Source organism: Balaenoptera physalus (assembly GCF_965194825.1).
Source record: "Balaenoptera physalus genome assembly, chromosome: 14".
In the NCBI taxonomy this organism is placed as follows: domain Eukaryota; kingdom Metazoa; phylum Chordata; class Mammalia; order Artiodactyla; family Balaenopteridae; genus Balaenoptera; species Balaenoptera physalus.
Window position 1 is genome coordinate 51,097,352 of NC_138893.1, and position 19,193 is coordinate 51,116,544.

The following is a 19,193-nucleotide window of genomic DNA, read 5'->3' on the forward strand; positions in this document are numbered from 1 at the left end:
GTCTATGAGGTAGGTATTATTACCTCCATTTTTTACATGAAGAAAACAAACTGGCAAACTTGAAGATTATGGAGCCTGAAGTTAACCAGCCAGGATTTTTTTTTAATTCAGAAAAACCTCAAAAAGTGAACTATGGGAAACAACCCAGTTCCTGCGAAGTGGCCGCTTCAGGGTCTTCAGGTCCTCAGCATCCCTTCGCAGCTCTTCCAAGTGAGAATTATGGGATTTTGACCCCACCTGTGGAAATCAGATACACTTCAGAGCTAGATGCTGTACACCTAGCAAGTGAGGGCTTCATACTATTAGAACAAGCTGCCACAATCATCTGTGCAATCTGCCCAGCTCTAAGGGACATGTTTTTGGAGGTAACATTTGCCACCTCCAAGTCTGATGCTCCAGCTCCATGGCTAGCAAGCACATATAGGAAACCAGAATCTCTGATACCACACACAGGTTACTGATGAACAACTACAACACAACTTGTTTTGTATCATACAGTGATCAACATTCTCGTTGCAATATTCAGGGATTCTGGTGACAACAGACATTTGCTCTGCCAAAGCCCATTCAATGCTTCCAAAGCAGCCAGCAGCACTGCGGAGGTGCATATGCTGTATCCACCTTGAGAAGTCTCAACATGCTACATCTGTTGTGGCACAATCATGTGTCACAAAGTGTTAGCTGGAATTCTATGTAGTTCATAGGCCGGGCTGCACAAATCATGGTTCAAGTGCACATAATCTCAAACGAGGTTCAAATGACCACACTTAACAGAGCTGACACATTTCTTTAGAGAATTTAATTCCATGCTGATGTTATACCTTGGAGTGATTGATGAGATCCCCAAGTTCCGTGAAGCATACAACCAACTCAAAGTGAAAACGGGGAGCTGGTTCCCCTATTCTAAGGCAATCTGCCACTCAGAAGCACTTCTTGTTGCACCAATAGCATTCGGAAGCTTGCCCCTGCAGCCCTGCATTGCTCATGGGAAACAATCCCCACAATGAGGAACTACCGCGCTGGCAAACCCACAACTGGGGGTATGCCTGACAGCAAGCTCAGTGAGGGCGTTTAGGGAAAAGCTCCCGAAGTCAGAAGGAGCATTCTTTACTCCAGAACAGCGTCACATCCTTGAGTTGTTTGGGGTTATAGGGGAGATCCTGGAACAGGTGTATAGGAAGTCAAGCAAAAGAAGAGCTGACCTGTCAATGGAAGATGATTAATCATTTAAGAGAAGAAAAACAACTATGAAGCCTAATGCATCAGTGGGCCTGTTAGCGCAGAACTCTTTCTAGTTCTACGGATTTCGCAATATTCAAATCCTTGGTGGCCTTTGCCAGTGCCAGCTCAGAGGGTGGTGAAGCTGGAGGATAGATGGCAGAGGTCTGAAGAAAGGTGAAGTGTAGACAGGGGTGGAGACGACGTGACGTTTAGAAAAGACGAATACGGGAAAGACTGGTTTGGAAACTGATTTAAAGGGAATGAAGGGTTTGGAGGGATCTTATATTTTTGAAGACTGGAAAAACACATATGGGTTCTCTCAGCCCCGAAAATTCCCAGGGCACTTAGAATGCATTGAAAATGCTCGCCTCCTCTCCCCACCACTTTCCCGGCTGGTCTGCGGTCCCCGGGAGAAGTTGGGGCGGGGTTTTTCCTGCCGCAGTTACCGGAAGTGACGCATCCTCTCGCGAGACGAGAGACCCGCGAGCCTCGGCAGCCCGGAACCGGCCTCGGAACAGTGGCGGAACGTGAGGCCGCTAGCCCTCCCGCCCCATGGAGCGGCCCCCGGGGCTGCGGCCGGGCGCGGGCGGGCCCTGGGAGATGCGGGAGCGGCTGGGCACCGGCGGCTTCGGGAATGTTTGCCTGTACCAACATCGGGTGAGGCGGGGCGCGCGAGGGAGCGGCGGTGGGTGTTTGTCAGGGCGCCTGTGGAACACAGTGACTGTATGTGAGAGATTGGTGGTGAGACCTTGGGCAGTATTGTGGGCCAGTGAGCGTGTGTGTGTGTAAGAGAGAGAGCGCACAAGTTGTGTTTGTGAGCCTGGTGTCTGAGTCCGAGGTTGTAGTTGAGGTCCTGGTCAGTGTGTGTGAGGTAGAGCTGTTATGGGGAACTTTTGTTATGACTGTCAAGACGTGACAAAGTGTTTACTGAGCGTGACGGTTCGTATGTGTCCCTCTGAATGTAGAGTCAGGGTGTGTAAGGCAGACGCACATCAGAGTGTGTGTTATGAGCATAAGTGGGGGAGAAGATGGGCCTGCCTGTTGGAATGTGTGTTCATGTGTGTGCTTGGAGGCCATGTGATGTCTGTAGTGCCTGGAGTAGATAAGGACGGTGTCATGGTGGGTCCACAGTTAAGCTTTTGGACGCATTGGGTAGGCTTCGGAATTGGGGACGCGTTCTAGGTAAGGAACAGTATGAGGGTCAGCTGGTGAAAATAATCATGGCTTCACAAGGGAAGGAGATAGATTGAGGGTGAGGTGCTCTAGCAGGTGGAAGACAGCCAACATCAGACTTGGGAATTGTGCTTTGATTTAACTGAAAATGCTTAACCATTGTAGCAGCAGCTAACAATAATGTTTGAGCCAGTCTTTTGATACACCAGTAAAAGTTATGAACCCTTTCCCCATGCACAGATGCATACCCACACAACTTTGTGCATGGCCGTTTGAGGGGGTCCATGCTCTCTGGAAGGACATTCACAGACCTGTTAGGTTTATAGACCCTGGAATAATAATCCCTGCAGTATAGCTTTTGTTTTGTCATGTATGAAATGGTTATAATAATGTATACACATCATGGGTCTGTTTGAGAGTTAAATAAGGTGATGATGTGTCTAAAGCTAAATAGAGTACCTGGCCCATGGTAAGCCCTCAGATGTTAGCTCCTGCTGCTGCTGTGTTGTTGCTATTGTCATCATCTTCATCATCATTAACTGACATTAAAAAAGGAAATGTCAAGATGAAAGTGGTGTTCTCAAAGATTTTTTGTAAAAGATAAATCTGTGTGGAGAAACAGATGGGACAAGATGAACAGTTAAGGTATTACTAAAATGCTTGCATTGCCCTATGAATTAAGAAGTGGATTGAAGAGGAGAAAGCCTGATTTGCTGTCCTAAGAAATATGGGTGTGAGTAGAGAGCCCACCATATAGGGTAGATGGGAATCTACCTGGGAGGAATAGGCTTGTTTGTGTGGCAGTTGCAATGACAAATGTCACTGATATAACTGAGGACATTTTGTGAAGCAGGTTTCTAGATAGAGCATAGGAGGGAATCTTGGAGACAGGGAGAAAGGAAGGTGAAGGACTAAGACATTAAGTACTTTGACAGCCAGACAAGTAGTAAATTTAATAATTTTCACCATCAGACATAAGGCACTCAAAGAGTAAAGAGAGGGAGCCAAATACTTCCAGCAGAATATTGACTGTGGTCTTGTTATCTAAAGCTCCCCATCAGTCTGGTCATAAGAAAAAGAAGTATGCATGCTAGCATGCTTATGTGACTGCTTTGCTTGGTCCCTGGCTGGGGATGGATGAATACATCAATTTTTTAAAAAAATTGTGGTAAAGTATGTATAACATAAAATTTACCATTTTAACCATTTTTAAGTGTACAGTTCCGTAGCATTGTACGTTTACATTGTTATGCAACAGTCATCACCATCCATTTCCAGAACTTTTTCATCTTCCCAAATTGAAACTTTGTACCCTTTAAACAATAATAACACCACCCCCCGCCCCCATTTCCTCCTCCCCCCAACCTCTGGCCACCACCATTCTACTTTCTGTCTCCATGGAATTCATCACTTTTTAAATGGAAGAGATTTGGGTTCCTCTAGAATCTTAGAAATCTCTCAGGAACTTTCCAGATGTCCACAGTGGCCCTTCACCAGAACTGGGATGTTTGACAACATGTACGTTTACATTGTTGTGCAGCCATCATCACCATCCATCTCCCGAATATTACCTTCTTTTTTTTTTTTTAACACAGAACTCTTCTTTTTTTGTTTTGCTGGACATCCATAAACTTTCCACAGAACATTCTTTGTGAAAAGGTAGAGCGAAGAAGGCCTTCACAGAGTAGGTGAAATATAAACTGAGAAGTTGAAGGATCCTATAGGATGGAATCTTTTCGAAATAGATAGCTTCCTGCCTTATTCATATGATAATTTAGGACTTAATGTTGTTCATGGTTAGATTGACTCCCTGGTAGTAAAAGCTTACATGGGACCTAGCAGCAACTGGGTACCTACGCAAAACAAAAGAAAGGTTGAAGGGAGGGAGGACAGTGGTTAGGTTGGATTGTAGTCTGTCCTAGGTCCTTACTCTCTATACATCAGCTGTCTTATCTTTAGCTATCCCCCATTTCAGACCACCCCATACAAGCTGTCTTGCTTCCTGTTCCTGGGCTGCATTATTACTGTTGCCAGAATGTGATGAGGTCTGGCTACTTCCTGTAATGTGCATCAGGTTGGGTTTAATTTCAGTTAGAATTGGCTAAATTACTAGTCATAGAGGCAAGATCTGTTAGGTTCATTTTATAGATATGTAAATATACAATCATTATTAAGATTTTTTTTAAAATTTTTTTAATTTTTGGCTGTGTTGGGTCTTTGTTTCTGTGCGAGGGCTTTCTCTAGTTGTGGCAAGCGGGGGCCACTCTTCATCACGGTGCACGGGCCTCTCACTATCGCGGCCTCTCTTGTTGCAGAGCACAGGCTCCAGACGCGCAGGCTCAGTAGTTGTGGCTCACGAGCCCAGTTGCTCCGTGGCATGTGGGATCTTCCCAGACCAGGGCTCAAACCCGTGTCCCCTGCATTGGCAGGCAGATTCTCAGCCACTGCGCCACCAGGGAAGCCCCATTGTTAAGATTTTTTTAATGTCATTTGAAATGCAAAGGTTAGGAACTAATTTTGGAATTTTTTTGTATTAGGTTTGGTCATCTTAAAACTATTTCTTGCTGTTGAGCCTGGGAACCCTGAATTATTCTCCTCATTCTAGTTACGCTGGAGCCTGGGGCCCTTGTTAGCTGTCTTGACTAAATTCAAAAAGGAGTTTACTAGGGAGACAGGGCCTTTGTATTATTCTAGCAGTATATGTGAGACAGTGTTCTGAAGAGATCTGTTATAGGATCAGCCTCAGTGACTTTTTGCTTGTGTGCTTTGGTGTGTTTGAAGGTCAGTTTTAAAGCATTAGTTTAATAGTCTCATGGTTTACCTGGCAAAAGCATTGGCTCAAGAGAACTGTGGATAAATATGTTTAATTAGTAAAGCTAAAGAGTTTTGTTTCCCCAGGTTGGCATTTCTTTCTTAGCAAGTAAATCTGCACAAGAACCTAATTTATAATTTTCTGTTGATTTTCTATTTTGGCAGGAACTTGATCTCAAAATAGCAATTAAGTCTTGTCGCCTGGAGCTAAGCACCAAAAACAGAGAACGGTGGTGCCATGAAATCCAGATCATGAAGAAGTAAGTGTACTTGATGACTTAAGTTTCCCCAATTTTGCAGCCCATCCAGATGTCATCATAGGGAAGGAGGCTAGGAATCTATTCTTCTTAGGATCTTTTGGCGAACATATTTTTCTTTCTCATTAAATATATGTGTTCTATTTCAAGTAATAATATCACATCATGCTTAAGTAGATTTAGTTTAAAAAGTCAGCTAGGTATTATCAGACTCAGCTTTCTGAGAGCAGAATCTGTTTCTTCTAGATCTTGGGCAGTGCTCATCTATTACACTTTATAGTTAAATAACAATCACTACTCTCATTTCTTTACTCTCACCTACTTTGTTAAACAGTGTATCTATTGCTTTGTAAAAAATTATCTTCAAAGTTAGTGGCTTAAAACAACAAACTTGGTATCTCACAGCTTCTGTGGTTTAGGAATTTGGGAATGACTTAGGTGGGTGGTTTTGACTCAGGAGATCCCTCCTGAAACATCTCAAAATGTTGACTGGAGCTACAGTCATCCAGCGGCTTGAGTGGGGCTGGAGTATCCACTTCCACGCTTATTTAGTGTCTGTTCTTTAGAGGCATCGGTTCCTCACCATATGGGCCTGTCCATAGGGAAGTTTGAATGTCTTCCTGACATGTCAACTAGCTTTCCCCAAAGTCAGTGATCTGAGAGAGAGCAAGTTGAAAGCTGACATATCTTTATGATCTTTCCTCAGAGGTAACACTCCATCCTTTACAAATAATTTTTTTTTAATAAATGTATTTATTTTATTTTATTATTTATTTTTGGCCGCATTGGGTCTTTCTTGCTGCACGCGGGCTCTCTCTAGTTGCAGCGAGCAGGGGCTACCCTTCGTTGCGGTGCGCAGGCTTCTCATTGAAGTGGCTTCTCTTGTTGCGGAGCGCGGGCTCTAGGCGCGTGGGCTTCAGTAGTTGTGGCATGTGAGCTCTAGAGTGCAGGCTCAGTAGTTGTGGCGCACGGGCTTAGTTGCTCTGCAGAATGTAGGATCTTCCCGGACCAGGGATCAAACCTGTGTCCTCTGCATTGGCAGGCGGATTCTTAACCACTGCGCCACCAGGGAAGTCCTACAAATAATTTCTATTTGTTAGAAATTAGTCATTAAATACAGCCTCTACTCAAGGGAAAGAGAATTAAACTTTTGAAGGGAGAAGTAGACATATTTTAAAACCTCCACAGGTAGTGTGCTAATATGTGCTTGCAAATAATTCTTCTAGTTGTCACAACAACCCTGAGTTTAGGCATTATCTCTATGTTATAGAGCAGGAAGTTGAAGCTTATAGAGTCATACAACTGGTAGGTAATAAGAGTCTGGATTTGAAATAAGTACTTTCTGACTTCAGTGTTCTTGATGCACTATAATGGTTCTCAAACTTGGCTGTGTGGCAGAATCACTAGGAAAGCTGGTCAACAATATAAATCCTCAGGCCCTACACATGGAAATTCTGTTTCTTAAGGTCCCTAGGCCCTGGGAATCTATTCCAGTTTTGAGATCCACTGCATGATAATGATGATGATGATGATGATGATGATGATGGGATGATATATTGCTAAGTTTAAAAAAAGATGTTAGGAAATAATATATAATGTGATTCGATATTTATTGAAAAAAATGTATTTGTGCACAAATTAAAAACTGGGAGGAAATATGCCAAAATTTTAATAGTGATTACAGCTGGGTGACACTGTAAGTGATTATGGGAGCGGTAGTATGATACAGGCTTTGGAGCCAGACTGCCAGATTTGAATCCTTACTTGACCACTTACTCGTTGTGTGATCTTATGTTACTTAACCAATTTGTGCTTCAGTTTTCTCCTGTGTGATGAAACTCTTAATAAATCTACCTATAGTAGGATTATTGTGATAAGTAAATGAGTTAATGTATGTAAAGTGCTTACTACTTGGCATATAAAAATGTAATAGTAGTAATTGTGATAGTATTTTTATCTAGATTTTCTTTTTAACAAGTATTAATTTTTAATTATACAAATGAGAGATTAGAATATTATAAATAATGTCAGCCTTTCTTCGCCTAACTGCCCCCCAATTAACTACCATTTCAAACTCAGTCCCTTTTCATTGGAAACAAATTTTTTATTATAATGTTTTCCCCTTGTTAGGTTGAACCACGCCAATGTTGTAAAGGCCTGTGATGTTCCTGAGGAATTGAATTTTTTGATTAATGATGTGCCTCTTCTAGCAATGGAATATTGTTCTGGAGGAGATCTCCGGAAGGTAGTGTGGATGTTTTGAGATGATGAGATAGTAAATCACGAACTTTAGCAGTGTTCAAATCCCACTCAATACAGTAGAGTAAGAGTCTGGAGTGTATGGCCTGTGATCTGCTTTTGTGGCTGGTTTCTTGTTATAGCAGCAGAGTTGAGTAATTGTGACAGATTATATGGCCTGCAAAGCCTAAAGTACTTGCTTTCTGGCCCTTTGCGGGGAATGTTTGCTGACCCCTGATTTAGAACATGCATTTTTTGTTATTGGTGGTGCAGTTTTCAGTATGGGACTGTATTGATGGTTTTAGTCCACAGTATCAATGTTTAAAGTGTTTATTAATAAGTTGTTTTCTCTGTTGCAAATCTTTCTCTCTGATCTCATTTTAAACCTACCATATGGCTATCTTTACATATTTATCTGTGAGATTTTTCAACTTCTATTTCAAAAACTTTCTCCCTTTATTTTTACTTGTATAAACCTTGTCATGAAACTTACATGTCCTCAGTATGGATTTGGTAATTTTCCTCCTTATATTTTCTTAATCATGACTTGTTTTCTTATTTGAGTATTTTCTCAGAGTATAATGATTAATGATTAATGTATCGGTATTACTGCCCAGCAATATTGGCAATATACATTTTTAGACTTTTTTTTTCTTTAGCTACTCAACAAACCAGAAAATTGCTGTGGACTTAAAGAAAGCCAGATACTTTCTTTACTGAGTGATATAGGTATGTAATCAATATGAAAATGCCATCATAATTTAATGCCCCTTTGGTCTATAAAAGATTCTATATACTACTTGGGAATTAGGAGAATTGTTGATGTACTGTACAAAGCATAGGTTTTTAACTATAAGAAACTTTATAAGAAATTTTTTATCTATAAGAAATTATTAGAAAAATTTAACTATTACAGTTGATGCTAAGTTAAAATTAGGATATTTTGTTTTTTATTTTTTGTGTTTGGCTAGGTGTCCATTTGACTAATAGATCTTCCAATTGCCAGAAAAAAAAATGGTGTGAAATGACCTTATTGAGTTGTACTCCTGCTCCCTCCCTGATTAACATAGTAACTTTATTTACCAGTGACATTGCATCTCATGGGCCCAGGTTCTTTTAGGGTGAAGTCGCTTTTTAATCATAATTACTCCTGCAGAATTCCTAAAATAACCAGGACATAGGCCCTTGGAGGAAGTTCAAAAGCCCAGACTATGCTTCTCTGTATATTTTGATTTTGCTTCTTTTCTTAGGTCATGGAGGCAAAAGTCTAGTTGAAGAGGGTGATCTAGGTCGGAAGGAAAGGCTCCAATAATAAATACAGGGATTTTCTCAATTGCTTGTTCCATTTCTTCTTAATATTAATTTTCATAAGTTAAATGAGTACATGTTATAATTCTGCAGTATTTGTTACTGGATTTTCTGTGGAGAAAATCTGAGCTTCTATTAAATCATTAATCATGTAGTTATGATGGTCCATATAAATTCGAGCATCAGAGCAGATCTGTACAAAATGTGAGATGAATTTTTTTTAATTCAGTGTTGTTTATTACCTCAAAATACATTTTAAACTTTATTTAGGATCTGGGATACGATATTTGCATGAAAACAAAATTATACATCGTGATCTAAAACCTGAAAACATAGTTCTTCAGGATGTTGGTGGAAAGGTAGGTAAAACCTGAAGAAATGTTCATGCCAATCGAATAGAGTCTCCATGATGTAGTTTAGTCTTTGAGGTTTGGTGCCCTCCATAGTATTCTATACTTCATCCCAGCCCTCACTACACTGAAGTGTGGTTTTGTGTTTAGTTGTTTGTCTCCTCTGCTAATACAGTTAGCTCCATTAGAGAAGGAACTACACCTTGTTCATTTCTTTTTTCCAGCACAGTATCTAGCAGAGGTAGGCAGTGAGTAAGTAAATTGTTAATCCTTACAAAGCACATCCAAAAAACACACACATCCTCCGTCTGCTTTAAGAAAAAAATATGTTTAAAGTATGTTTCTTATTTAAGAAAAGCAAAACAAAACAAAACTCTCTCTCCTCCCCAAAAGTCCTAAGTTCTATATTTAATTAAAATTCAAAACCTTGATTCCTCAGATTCCTAAAAGAGTCATCTTGAGAAGAACCAGAAATTGTGAATTGATTCCTGGAACGTATATTTTTATCAAAGTAATTTGAGCAGTTTTCTTGCTTCTGGTGCCCAAATTCCATTCCAATAAAGACATAAAGCCAAGAATCTGAACCTTGAATTGGATTGTGTGGCCTTAGGTAGTGAAGATAATGATCAGTTGGAGGTGATGAAACCTTGATGATGCATCTTCTCTTAGAAGCCCTTTGTGTATGCTTTGCACCAACTATTTGGGGTTTTTTTTGTATCCTGAGACTTCAGGATATTCTTGAAGTTAGATAGGTGTTTACTCACATTGATCCACTCTAAAATGGTATGATGCTTCTTACAAGTTTGGAAGTTGCCTTTGCCTTCCAGTTTTAATGGATCAAGCTTATTCTGAATATACCAAAATAAAAATTAATAGCCAGTCTATATTTAGTTTTTACCATATGTCAGACACTGTTAAATTATTTTCACTATTTCATTGATTCCTAATAGCAATTCTGTGAAGTAGGGATTGTTAGTAATACCATTACATAGGAAACTGAGAAAAGTTAAGTAACTTGATCAAGATCACATGGCTATTTAAATGATGGAGCTCAGGCTTGAAACATGTTTGTGTTATTTCAGAGCCCATGCTCTTCACCACCACCCTCTCCAGAGCCTTATAAGGACATCATTGCCTTTCCTTTTCAAATTTCTCAACCATTTAATACTTACTATTTTGCAGATTATGCATAAAATAATTGATTTAGGATATGCCAAAGATGTTGATCAAGGAAGTCTGTGTACATCTTTTGTGGGAACATTGCAGTATCTGGTAAGACATGTATTGTTTCTTTGAATTTAATTGTACAGGATTCTCATTCTTATTTCTGAAGGTTGTGAATATAATAGTTCAGAACTCATGTAGCTTTTCTCTTATAGTGTTGATGTTTAAAGCATTTTTTTCTTTTTAAGGCGCCAGAGCTCTTTGAGAATAAGCCTTACACAGCCACCGTTGATTATTGGAGCTTTGGGACCATGGTGTTTGAGTGTATTGCTGGGTATAGGCCTTTTTTGCATCATCTGCAGCCATTTACCTGGTAAGCAATGGAAGAGAACTTTGTTATGATTAATGGGAATGGAAATTTTCAGTTGCCCGCTTCCCCCCCAGCCTTTCTTTAAATGGTATAATTGCTTTTTAACACATAATTGAATAAAATTAAAAGGCAGAAATTCTTAGTGTTTGTGAGAATCAGGTTGTCAACTGAGGTAGCTTTTGTTTTTATAGGCATGAGAAGATTAAGAAGAAGGATCCAAAGTGTATATTTGCATGCGAAGAGATGACAGGAGAAGTTCGGTTTAGTAGCCATTTACCTCAACCAAATAGCCTTTGTAGGTATGTATATTTTAGTTGAGGAAGTTTGCCTCAGCTTCTTCAGGGTTGTAAAAGAACAGTAGAGTTGTTGTCTGTTTCAAGCAGCATTATCCAGTGGAACTTTCTGTGATGATGGAAATGTTTTATATCTGTGCCGGCCACATGAGTATCTGAACACTTGAAAGGTGGGTGGTATGACTGAAGAACTGAATTTGAAATTTATTTAATTTTAATTAACTTAAGTGTAAATGCAAATAGCCACTTGTGACTAGTGGCAACCATATGGACAGCACAGGTCTAGTGGAAACAAGAACTGCCATTCAACTGGTTGGCTTAGGTGCTAAGAACACTCTTGGGATACTATGGTGAATGGGTTCCTTAGGGAATGGAACTGGATTCACCTGTTGGAGTTGCCGGTAACTTGCATATGTGCGTTTGGGGTTGTTTTTTATGGAAGAAAAGCTTGTCATGTGTCATTTCATGAATTATTTGAAAGTAAGATATAAAATGATTCAAATAATGACAAAGGAAATGGACAACCTGTAAAACTACCTTTTCTTTTTTTTTACAAAGCTAAAGGAAAATTGGAACGTAATGAGTTTTATCCCATTTTTGTATGTTTTCTAGTTTAATAGTAGAACCCATGGAAAACTGGCTACAGTTGATGCTGAACTGGGATCCTCAGCAGAGAGGAGGACCTATTGATCTTACTTTAAAGCAGCCAAGATGTTTTGTATTAATGGATCACATTCTGAATTTGAAGGTTAGTTTGAATGGGGTCTACTTCATAAGACTTGCATTGAAGTTAACAAACTTATTTGGAAAATGGGCATAAATATATTTTAATAATCTTTTCCTGATGCTTATATGAAAAAGAAGATGATATCCTTAGAGTGGATGCATTTTTATTTCTTTAGTAAGCGTTCTCAGTTTTACTTTGAAATGGTCTTGTTGATTATTCCTTTGCAGCATCTTTTGGATTTTCCCCTTTCTCATATTGGTACCATTTCACCTCATTCATTTAGGTCTAATCATACTAGATTTGGTTTGGTGAGGAAGGTTCCTACCTGGCTTTCATGCCTCTATATTTCCTTTCCATCCTACAGTCCATGCAACATGAACTGCCTGTCTCATCTTCTGAAAATGCTTTTTTATTCTCCTGTCCAAGAGACTTAACAGTTCTCTTTTGCCTACCAAGTCAAGTCTAAACTGATCTGCTTGGCTTTTGGGGGCTTTCTTAATTCAGGTCCACCCCATCCAAGTGCTTGTTTCGTTTCTCTTACCCTTTACTTCACTTAGGACCAGCTTGTCACTGCTCCTTATGCCATCAAGCCCATTATGCATTTTTGTGCTTTGACAGATGCTTCTGCCCATACTGATATCTATCTCTGTGTATCTCCTCACCTACACTGGCACGTATTCAACTCTCCTTTTCTCTGAATGGTCTGTACTTCACAGTTTGTCATTTAATCATTTTTACTATTATATATTCTCTAATTGTTTCTCATCTCCCACTCATGCCTCTCTGTACAGATTGTCTTTTCAATGCTAGGATTGTTTTTACTACTTTTATTAACAGTTGTCTACCCTACCACCACACCGTCCCTATGCCGGCATTGTGTACAAAGCAGGGCATGTACCAGGTTCTCAGTAAATATCCAGTGATATGAATGAGAGGTTCTATTATGCTGTATACCCAAAAACAACTCTCATCTATGGTCTTTTCATATTTGTTGATTGCTTGTAGCAGATAGCATTTCTAAAATAGAAATGAGAAAGAAGTAGTCATATAACTACTACATGAGAGTTTTACTCTCATGTTGATATACTTTTTTAAATAGGAACTTGAGGCCATGTTGGTGTCATTCTTGGCTGACATTGAAAAGATATCTGGTGTCATGATTTGGTTTTCTTCTACTGTGCCAAGGAATAAATCATCCCCTAATGTGTTAGACAAGCAGGACTTGGTGACACTCTTTAGTTCTTTGTTGCCTTCAAAAAATTTTGGTTTTTATCTCAGACTTTTTTTTGCCTTGTCATGGTAATCATAGCATCACTTTTACTTGGAAGGGGTCTGTGAGCATGTGCTTGTCATAGAGCATGGGGAAAGAGTCCTTTTGTGTTTTGTGGTTTATAGACTTTAGTCAGTTTGCAACACCACAGTTTGCATATCTGTGAATCTGGGCAAAAAAAAAAAATTAAAAAAAAAAATACACACACACACACACATATACATACTTATAGCTCAGGTACAGTAATGTCTTCTTTAAAGGATCAGTATTATTTTGAGGTTGTACAGAATAAGGTATGTGTAGGGTACTATTCATAGTAGTTCAGGGATGCTTCCCAGACGTAATAATAGGACTGAATTTTGAAGGATAAGGAAGTGTTAATCCTGGGAATGGGCAGGAGGAAAGATATACAGGCAGGGGAATGTCATGAACACAGAAGCATGAACTGCAAAACAGGTTGGTGTTATTGCAGGGCATTTTTCTAAGGTGTTTATTACATTGTTCAAGGAGGGAATGGCATCTGTTTTATTTTCATTTAAAGAAGAAATCAACAAAACAGTTACTGAAATATTTCTTTCCCTTAAAAAAAAAGTTTAGCGAGTCTGCAGATTTTTCCAACTATTTATTATGAAAAACTTTATGTAGCAAAGTTGAAAAAAGTATACTGAACATTCTTTGCTGCTAAGAGTCGCTCCTTAGCTTTCTCTTCTTCCATATTACTTTTCTTCCTTTTCTTTGGCAGTCTCTCCAGTTGTATAACTTTAACTATAAACTGAATATTGATAACTTCCAAATTTATCTCCTTAGTTGTGACTATACAACTCTCTGTGGAGTATTTATAACTACACTTGGTGGTCCCACTTATCCAAGACATAATTCATTAAAAACTGAGCACGTTTGCTCCGTTAGTTACTTCTGCAGCTTTTCCTGTGCCTCTTACTTGCACTGTCACCCTTCCAGTTACCTAGGTTGGAAACTTTGGCTGTCTGACTATTCCATCTCCTTCAATTTACATATCCAATTATTTTGTGAGATTTATCTTTTGAATGTTTTAACAATTCTGAACTTGCCAGGTTCTCAATTTAGAAAGCCTTCCATAGTTCCCTTTCAAAGTCCAAACTCTTACATTGGTATTCAGAATCTATCTTGGTCTCATTTCATCCTGCACTTCCAGGCTTAGCTCCTGTTATGCCCTAAGGGGTCATCATTTTAGATACATTTGAACTGAATAATTTATATTCTCTGATTATGCTCATCCCTTTCTACCTCTCTGCCTACCTTGTTGTTTTCTGCCTAGAAGAACCTTTCTTCTTTCAATCTTTTCTTGTTCTAATCATTCTTCCTTTTCAAAGTATAGCTCAAATAGTGCCTCCTTTATAAAGCACCCCTCTCCTCCCACCAAGTAATCTCCTTTGGAATCGGCACAATATTTTACATCATTACAGTACCTATTGCATTTTGCATTGTATTTTAGTTCTTTTAATGTTTCTTAATATCTTTTATTTGACTATTATCCTGTGGAGGGCAAGGATCAGTAAGTTACTCAATATGCATACCCATTACTAGCACAACACACTAAATAGTATGTACCATAGTAGGTACTTATCAAATATTTGAGTGAACAAAAGGATTAATTTAGGTTGTGTTTCCTCACCCTTTCTTTTGCTCCCTTCTAGCTCGGCTTTAGTAGTGGGATGCTATGATCACCCCACCCTAGTTTGAAATATACCCTATGTAAAAGTAAATGTCCACCTTAGGATTTTCATACTAAATTTCTGCTATTGTTCTTAGTGGCCACTGTCACAGTGTGAAATCTGCCTAGGCCAGGATGGAATGGAAGGTCCCAGCTTTTATGCTTGTACTGTAATCCATGTCAACTTGGAAGATGCCCTTCTCTTCCCCCCACCTTTTTTAAACTTAGAAGGTTATTATATATTAAAAGAAAGTTAGTGCTTTACTTCTGTAATAAACATTTCTAGCAGAGATAATTTTAATCATTTGTATACACTAGTCAGTATGAAGCGTTGGGGAAACATAGGTATTAACTTTGTATGGCTTATCTAAGGACAGTAGAAGGAAAAGGATTTAAAATTATGTTGTGTTCAAAAGACTGACCTCTAACTCTGTGGCTGTCCTTGGTTACTGGGGTAGAGCCCCACCTAACTCAGTCTCACACTTACTTGGCCTGTATCAGGCTATTTTCATTGGGGCTTTAGGCAAGAAGTTCTCAGAGCTCTGGTTCTGTCTTTGCCAAAATGGAGATTAGAAGATCTAATTAACAGGACGTTATGTGAAAGCACTTAACTTGTTGGCATCTATTAGGCAATTCATAAACATTTCCTTCCAGGTCAGTGATATATTTCTCAAAATAAGTGTTACCTTTTTATTTATTTATTTATTTATTGAATTTTTGAATTTTATGTATTTTTTTATACAGCAGGTTCTTACTAGTTGTCTATTTTATACATATTAGTGTATATATGTCAATCCCAATCTCCCAATTCATCCCACCACCACTACCCCTCCCCGCCACTTTCCCCCCTTGGTGTCCATGCGTTTGTTCTCTACATCTGTGTCTCTATTTCTGCCCTGCAAACCAGTTCATCTGTACCGTTTTTCTATACGTGTTATCTTTTTAAATTGGGGGTTTTATTTCTTGATTTTGTACATCCCTAGAGCTTTGAAACTTTATTCCTTGGAACTAACATCTGTTGCAGTAGAAAAGTAAACTCTACTCTTCAGTTTTCAGAATGTCATTCTATAATTATAGAAGGAGATCTCACTTTGGAAAATGAATGAACCTTGTTTAATGCAGAGATAATGCCTTTTGCTTAAATTCTCTTTAGTATCTAGCACTGAATCTTTTATGTAGCAAATGATCAATAGTTATTTCTCTTTTTTCTTATTTAAACAGATAGTACACATCCTAAATATGACTTCTGCAAAGATCATTTCTTTTCTGTTACCACCTGATGAAAGTCTTCATTCACTACAGTCTCGTATTGAGCGTGAAACTGGAATAAATACTGGTTCTCAAGAGCTTCTTTCAGAGACGGGAATTTCTTTGGATCCTCGGAAACCAGCCTCTCAGTGTGTTTTGGATGGAGTTGTAAGACAATTCTAATATACCTAGAGTATAAGAAATCTGTTTGCACAGAGGGATTGCATGCCCTGCGTTTTTGATGTATACTTGGAATCCTTTGGGGGATGGTCCGCATCTTAGAATTCTTCTTTTAGTTTTATCCTACTCATTACGCTTATTGCTTTGCAAGGTGAAAAGATAGAAATGAAACATTTGTTGTTTTGAACTATGCATGACTTTCTCTTTGGTGCCACTTCCCTCCTCCCTTTTTTTTCCCCTTTTTGTACTAAAGCCTAGAACCTTCAAATTAGACCAGCAGTCTCATAGGTCTTGTCAGAGGATAGATGGATGGTAAAATATGATTTTGGTCATGACTCTTTTTTCATTTTTCTTTTTTTGACTTTATTGAAGCATATTTTATACATCATGCAATTTACCCTTTCAAGTGTACAATTTAGTGATTTTTTTTAGCAAACTATCCTAATTGCACAGCCATCATCATAAATCAGTTCTAAAACATTTCCATCTCAATAAGATCCTTTACGTTCATTAACTGTTAATATCCATTCTGTCCACCCCAGAAAAATCACTAATTTACTTTCTACCTCTATAGATTTGCCTTTTCTGAACATTCCATATAAATGGAATCATATATTCTATAATCTCTTGTGTCTGATTTCTTTCATACTGTTATATTTTTGAGATTCATTCATGTCATAGCACATATCATTACTTTATTCCTTTTGATTGCTGAATAGTGTTCCCATTCTATGGATATATGTTGTTATGACTTTTTGCTTTTGTCCTTTCGGGTCTAGTGATTGTTTTTCACTTTAGTCCATACTACAGTTATTTATTTATTTTTCCTAAACAAAAGTTTAGACCTTAAATCTGTGAGATGTATGCTAATGAAATTGACTTCACCATTGGCATTTCAAAGTAGGAAATCTGATGCTTAGGTACTCAGAGAACCTAGGATTTTCAAAGATCTTTTTTCTTAATTGTTTGTTTCTCTTTCAGAGGGGCTGTGATAGCTATATGGTTTATTTGTTTGATAAAAGTAAGACTGTATATGAAGGACCATTTGCTTCCAGAAGTTTATCTGACTGTGTAAATTATATTGGTAAGTATAGTTCATTTACTGACTGAGCTTTAAATCTGAAATAATATCATTTTGACTCAACATGACTAGTAGAAATGGTCCTTTGGTGTTTCTGTTCTGTGTCTCATACTTCAGGTTTCTATATGTGGTGAAAGATGGGTTTGTATGGTTTGAAAGGTGAAGAGGTAGATTTGAAATCACCACCAGATCCCTCATTTGGGAGAAGACTTACTTTCCTGTGGATAGGGTTCTCACATATAAAACAATGAATCTTCACTATTAATTAAGCCCACTTTTTAGTTTCTCCTTCATTATTTAAGCATGTTCAAATACTTATTTTATCCTATGAGTACTGCTTAACATTCAAATGATTTCATTTATCCTGAGAGAATTATTATTTTCTTTTGAAGAAGTTAAGTGATCAATTTCTGTCTACCCAAAACTAAAAACAAGCACAAAATTATAAAATCAAGAACAAAATTGGGCATAAGGGGTGAAATTATATAATCTTTCCTTTTCATTAGTTTTTTTTTTAAAGCAGCTCTAGATTTATAGAAAAATTGAGCAGATAGTATAGAGTTCTTATGTTACTCCCCTCCCCCACACATATAGCTTCCCCTATTGTTAACAACTTAAACATTAGTATGATACTTTTGTTACAATTAATGAACCAATATATTATTATTAACTGAAGTTCATACTTTATTCAGATTTCTTTTAGTTTTTAATCTGATGTCCCTTTTCTGTTCCAGGATCCCATCCAGGATACCACATTACATTTAGTTGTCATGTCTCCTTAGGCTCTTCTTGGTTGTGATAGTTTCTCAGATTTTCCTTGTTTTTGATGACCTTGAAAGTACCGGTCAAATATTTTGTAGGATGCCCCTCTGTTGCAATTTATCTGATTTTTTTTCTCATGATTAGACTAGGAAAATGGATTTTTGAGAGAAAGATACAGAATTCAAGTGCTGTTTTCATCACATTATGTAAAGGGTACATATTGTCAACATGATTAATGACTATTAGTATTGACCTTGCTCACCTGGCTGAAGTAGTGTTTGTCAGCTTTCTCCACTGTAAAGTTTAGTCTTTCTCCCCCCATTCCATACTGTACTCTGTGGAAGGAAACCACTGTGCAAGAACCCACACTTAAGGAGTGGGAGTTATGCTCCCCCTCCTTTAGGGTAGAGTATCTACATAATTTATTTGGAATTCTTTTGCACACAAGATTTATCTCTTCTTTCCCATTTATTAATTTATTCAATTATTATATCAATTTGAATTCATGGATATTTATTTTATATTATGGATTATAATCCAATGCTAGTTTATTTATTTTGTTGTTCAAATTGTTGGAGCTTACATTAGGAGCTCTTTCAGTTGGCTTCCTGTGCCCCTTTTACTTGCCCCATCAATAAGGGTGTTTCCGTTTTTGTTTTCTTAAGCACTTCCTTACTTTCTGGTACCACATGGTATTCCAGGACCATCTTTTAAATTTCCTGCCCTAGTCCTAGAATCGGCCATTTCTCCAAGGAGCCCTGGTTCCTTTCATTTTAATTGAGAATAGTATTAGAAACCAAAATCTGTATACTTGATATGATACTTGGGGTATCATTTCTAGGCCCTTTCAGACTTTATTTTTGACAGTATATGATTTTTCTTCCAGGCTCTCCTCACCCAGACTCTTTTTTAAAAGGTGTGGGTTTTGTTTTGTTTTGTTTGTTTGGTCTGTTAGAGGAAGCCTCAGGAGTAAGTGTGGGTATATAAAAACAGAAGAAAAGTTACTGGAGGCTATTAATCATTATTAGGAGAGGCAAAGATTTTTCC

The 19,193-nt window shown here is 38.2% G+C and overlaps 1 protein-coding gene across 10 annotated transcripts in view; it reads left to right on the top strand.

The window, feature by feature from the left end:
• The first annotated feature begins 1,681 nt into the window (after window positions 1-1,681).
• The window catches only part of CHUK (component of inhibitor of nuclear factor kappa B kinase complex), a 33,385-nt gene continuing 15,873 nt past the window's right edge, over window positions 1,682-19,193 (top strand). For 3 of the 10 annotated variants that reach the window (XR_014253465.1, XM_082425141.1, XM_082425136.1), the window contains exons 1-12: window positions 1,682-1,878; window positions 5,371-5,465; window positions 7,593-7,707; window positions 8,360-8,429; window positions 9,279-9,367; window positions 9,798-9,869; window positions 10,541-10,630; window positions 10,771-10,895; window positions 11,084-11,191; window positions 11,798-11,933; window positions 16,097-16,291; window positions 17,285-17,387. Coding sequence is in view for 7 of the 10 variants with exons in the window: in XM_082425141.1 (XP_082281267.1) it covers window positions 1,774-1,878; window positions 5,371-5,465; window positions 7,593-7,707; window positions 8,360-8,429; window positions 9,279-9,367; window positions 9,798-9,869; window positions 10,541-10,630; window positions 10,771-10,895; window positions 11,084-11,191; window positions 11,798-11,933; window positions 16,097-16,291; window positions 17,285-17,387 (1,303 nt within the window). In the remaining 3 variants the exon portion in view is untranslated. The remainder of the gene's footprint in view (window positions 1,879-5,370; window positions 5,466-7,592; window positions 7,708-8,359; window positions 8,430-9,278; window positions 9,368-9,797; window positions 9,870-10,540; window positions 10,631-10,770; window positions 10,896-11,083; window positions 11,192-11,797; window positions 11,934-16,096; window positions 16,292-17,284; window positions 17,388-19,193) is intronic. The other 7 variants (XR_014253466.1, XR_014253467.1, XM_082425140.1 and 4 more) reach the window with 5 other exon arrangements.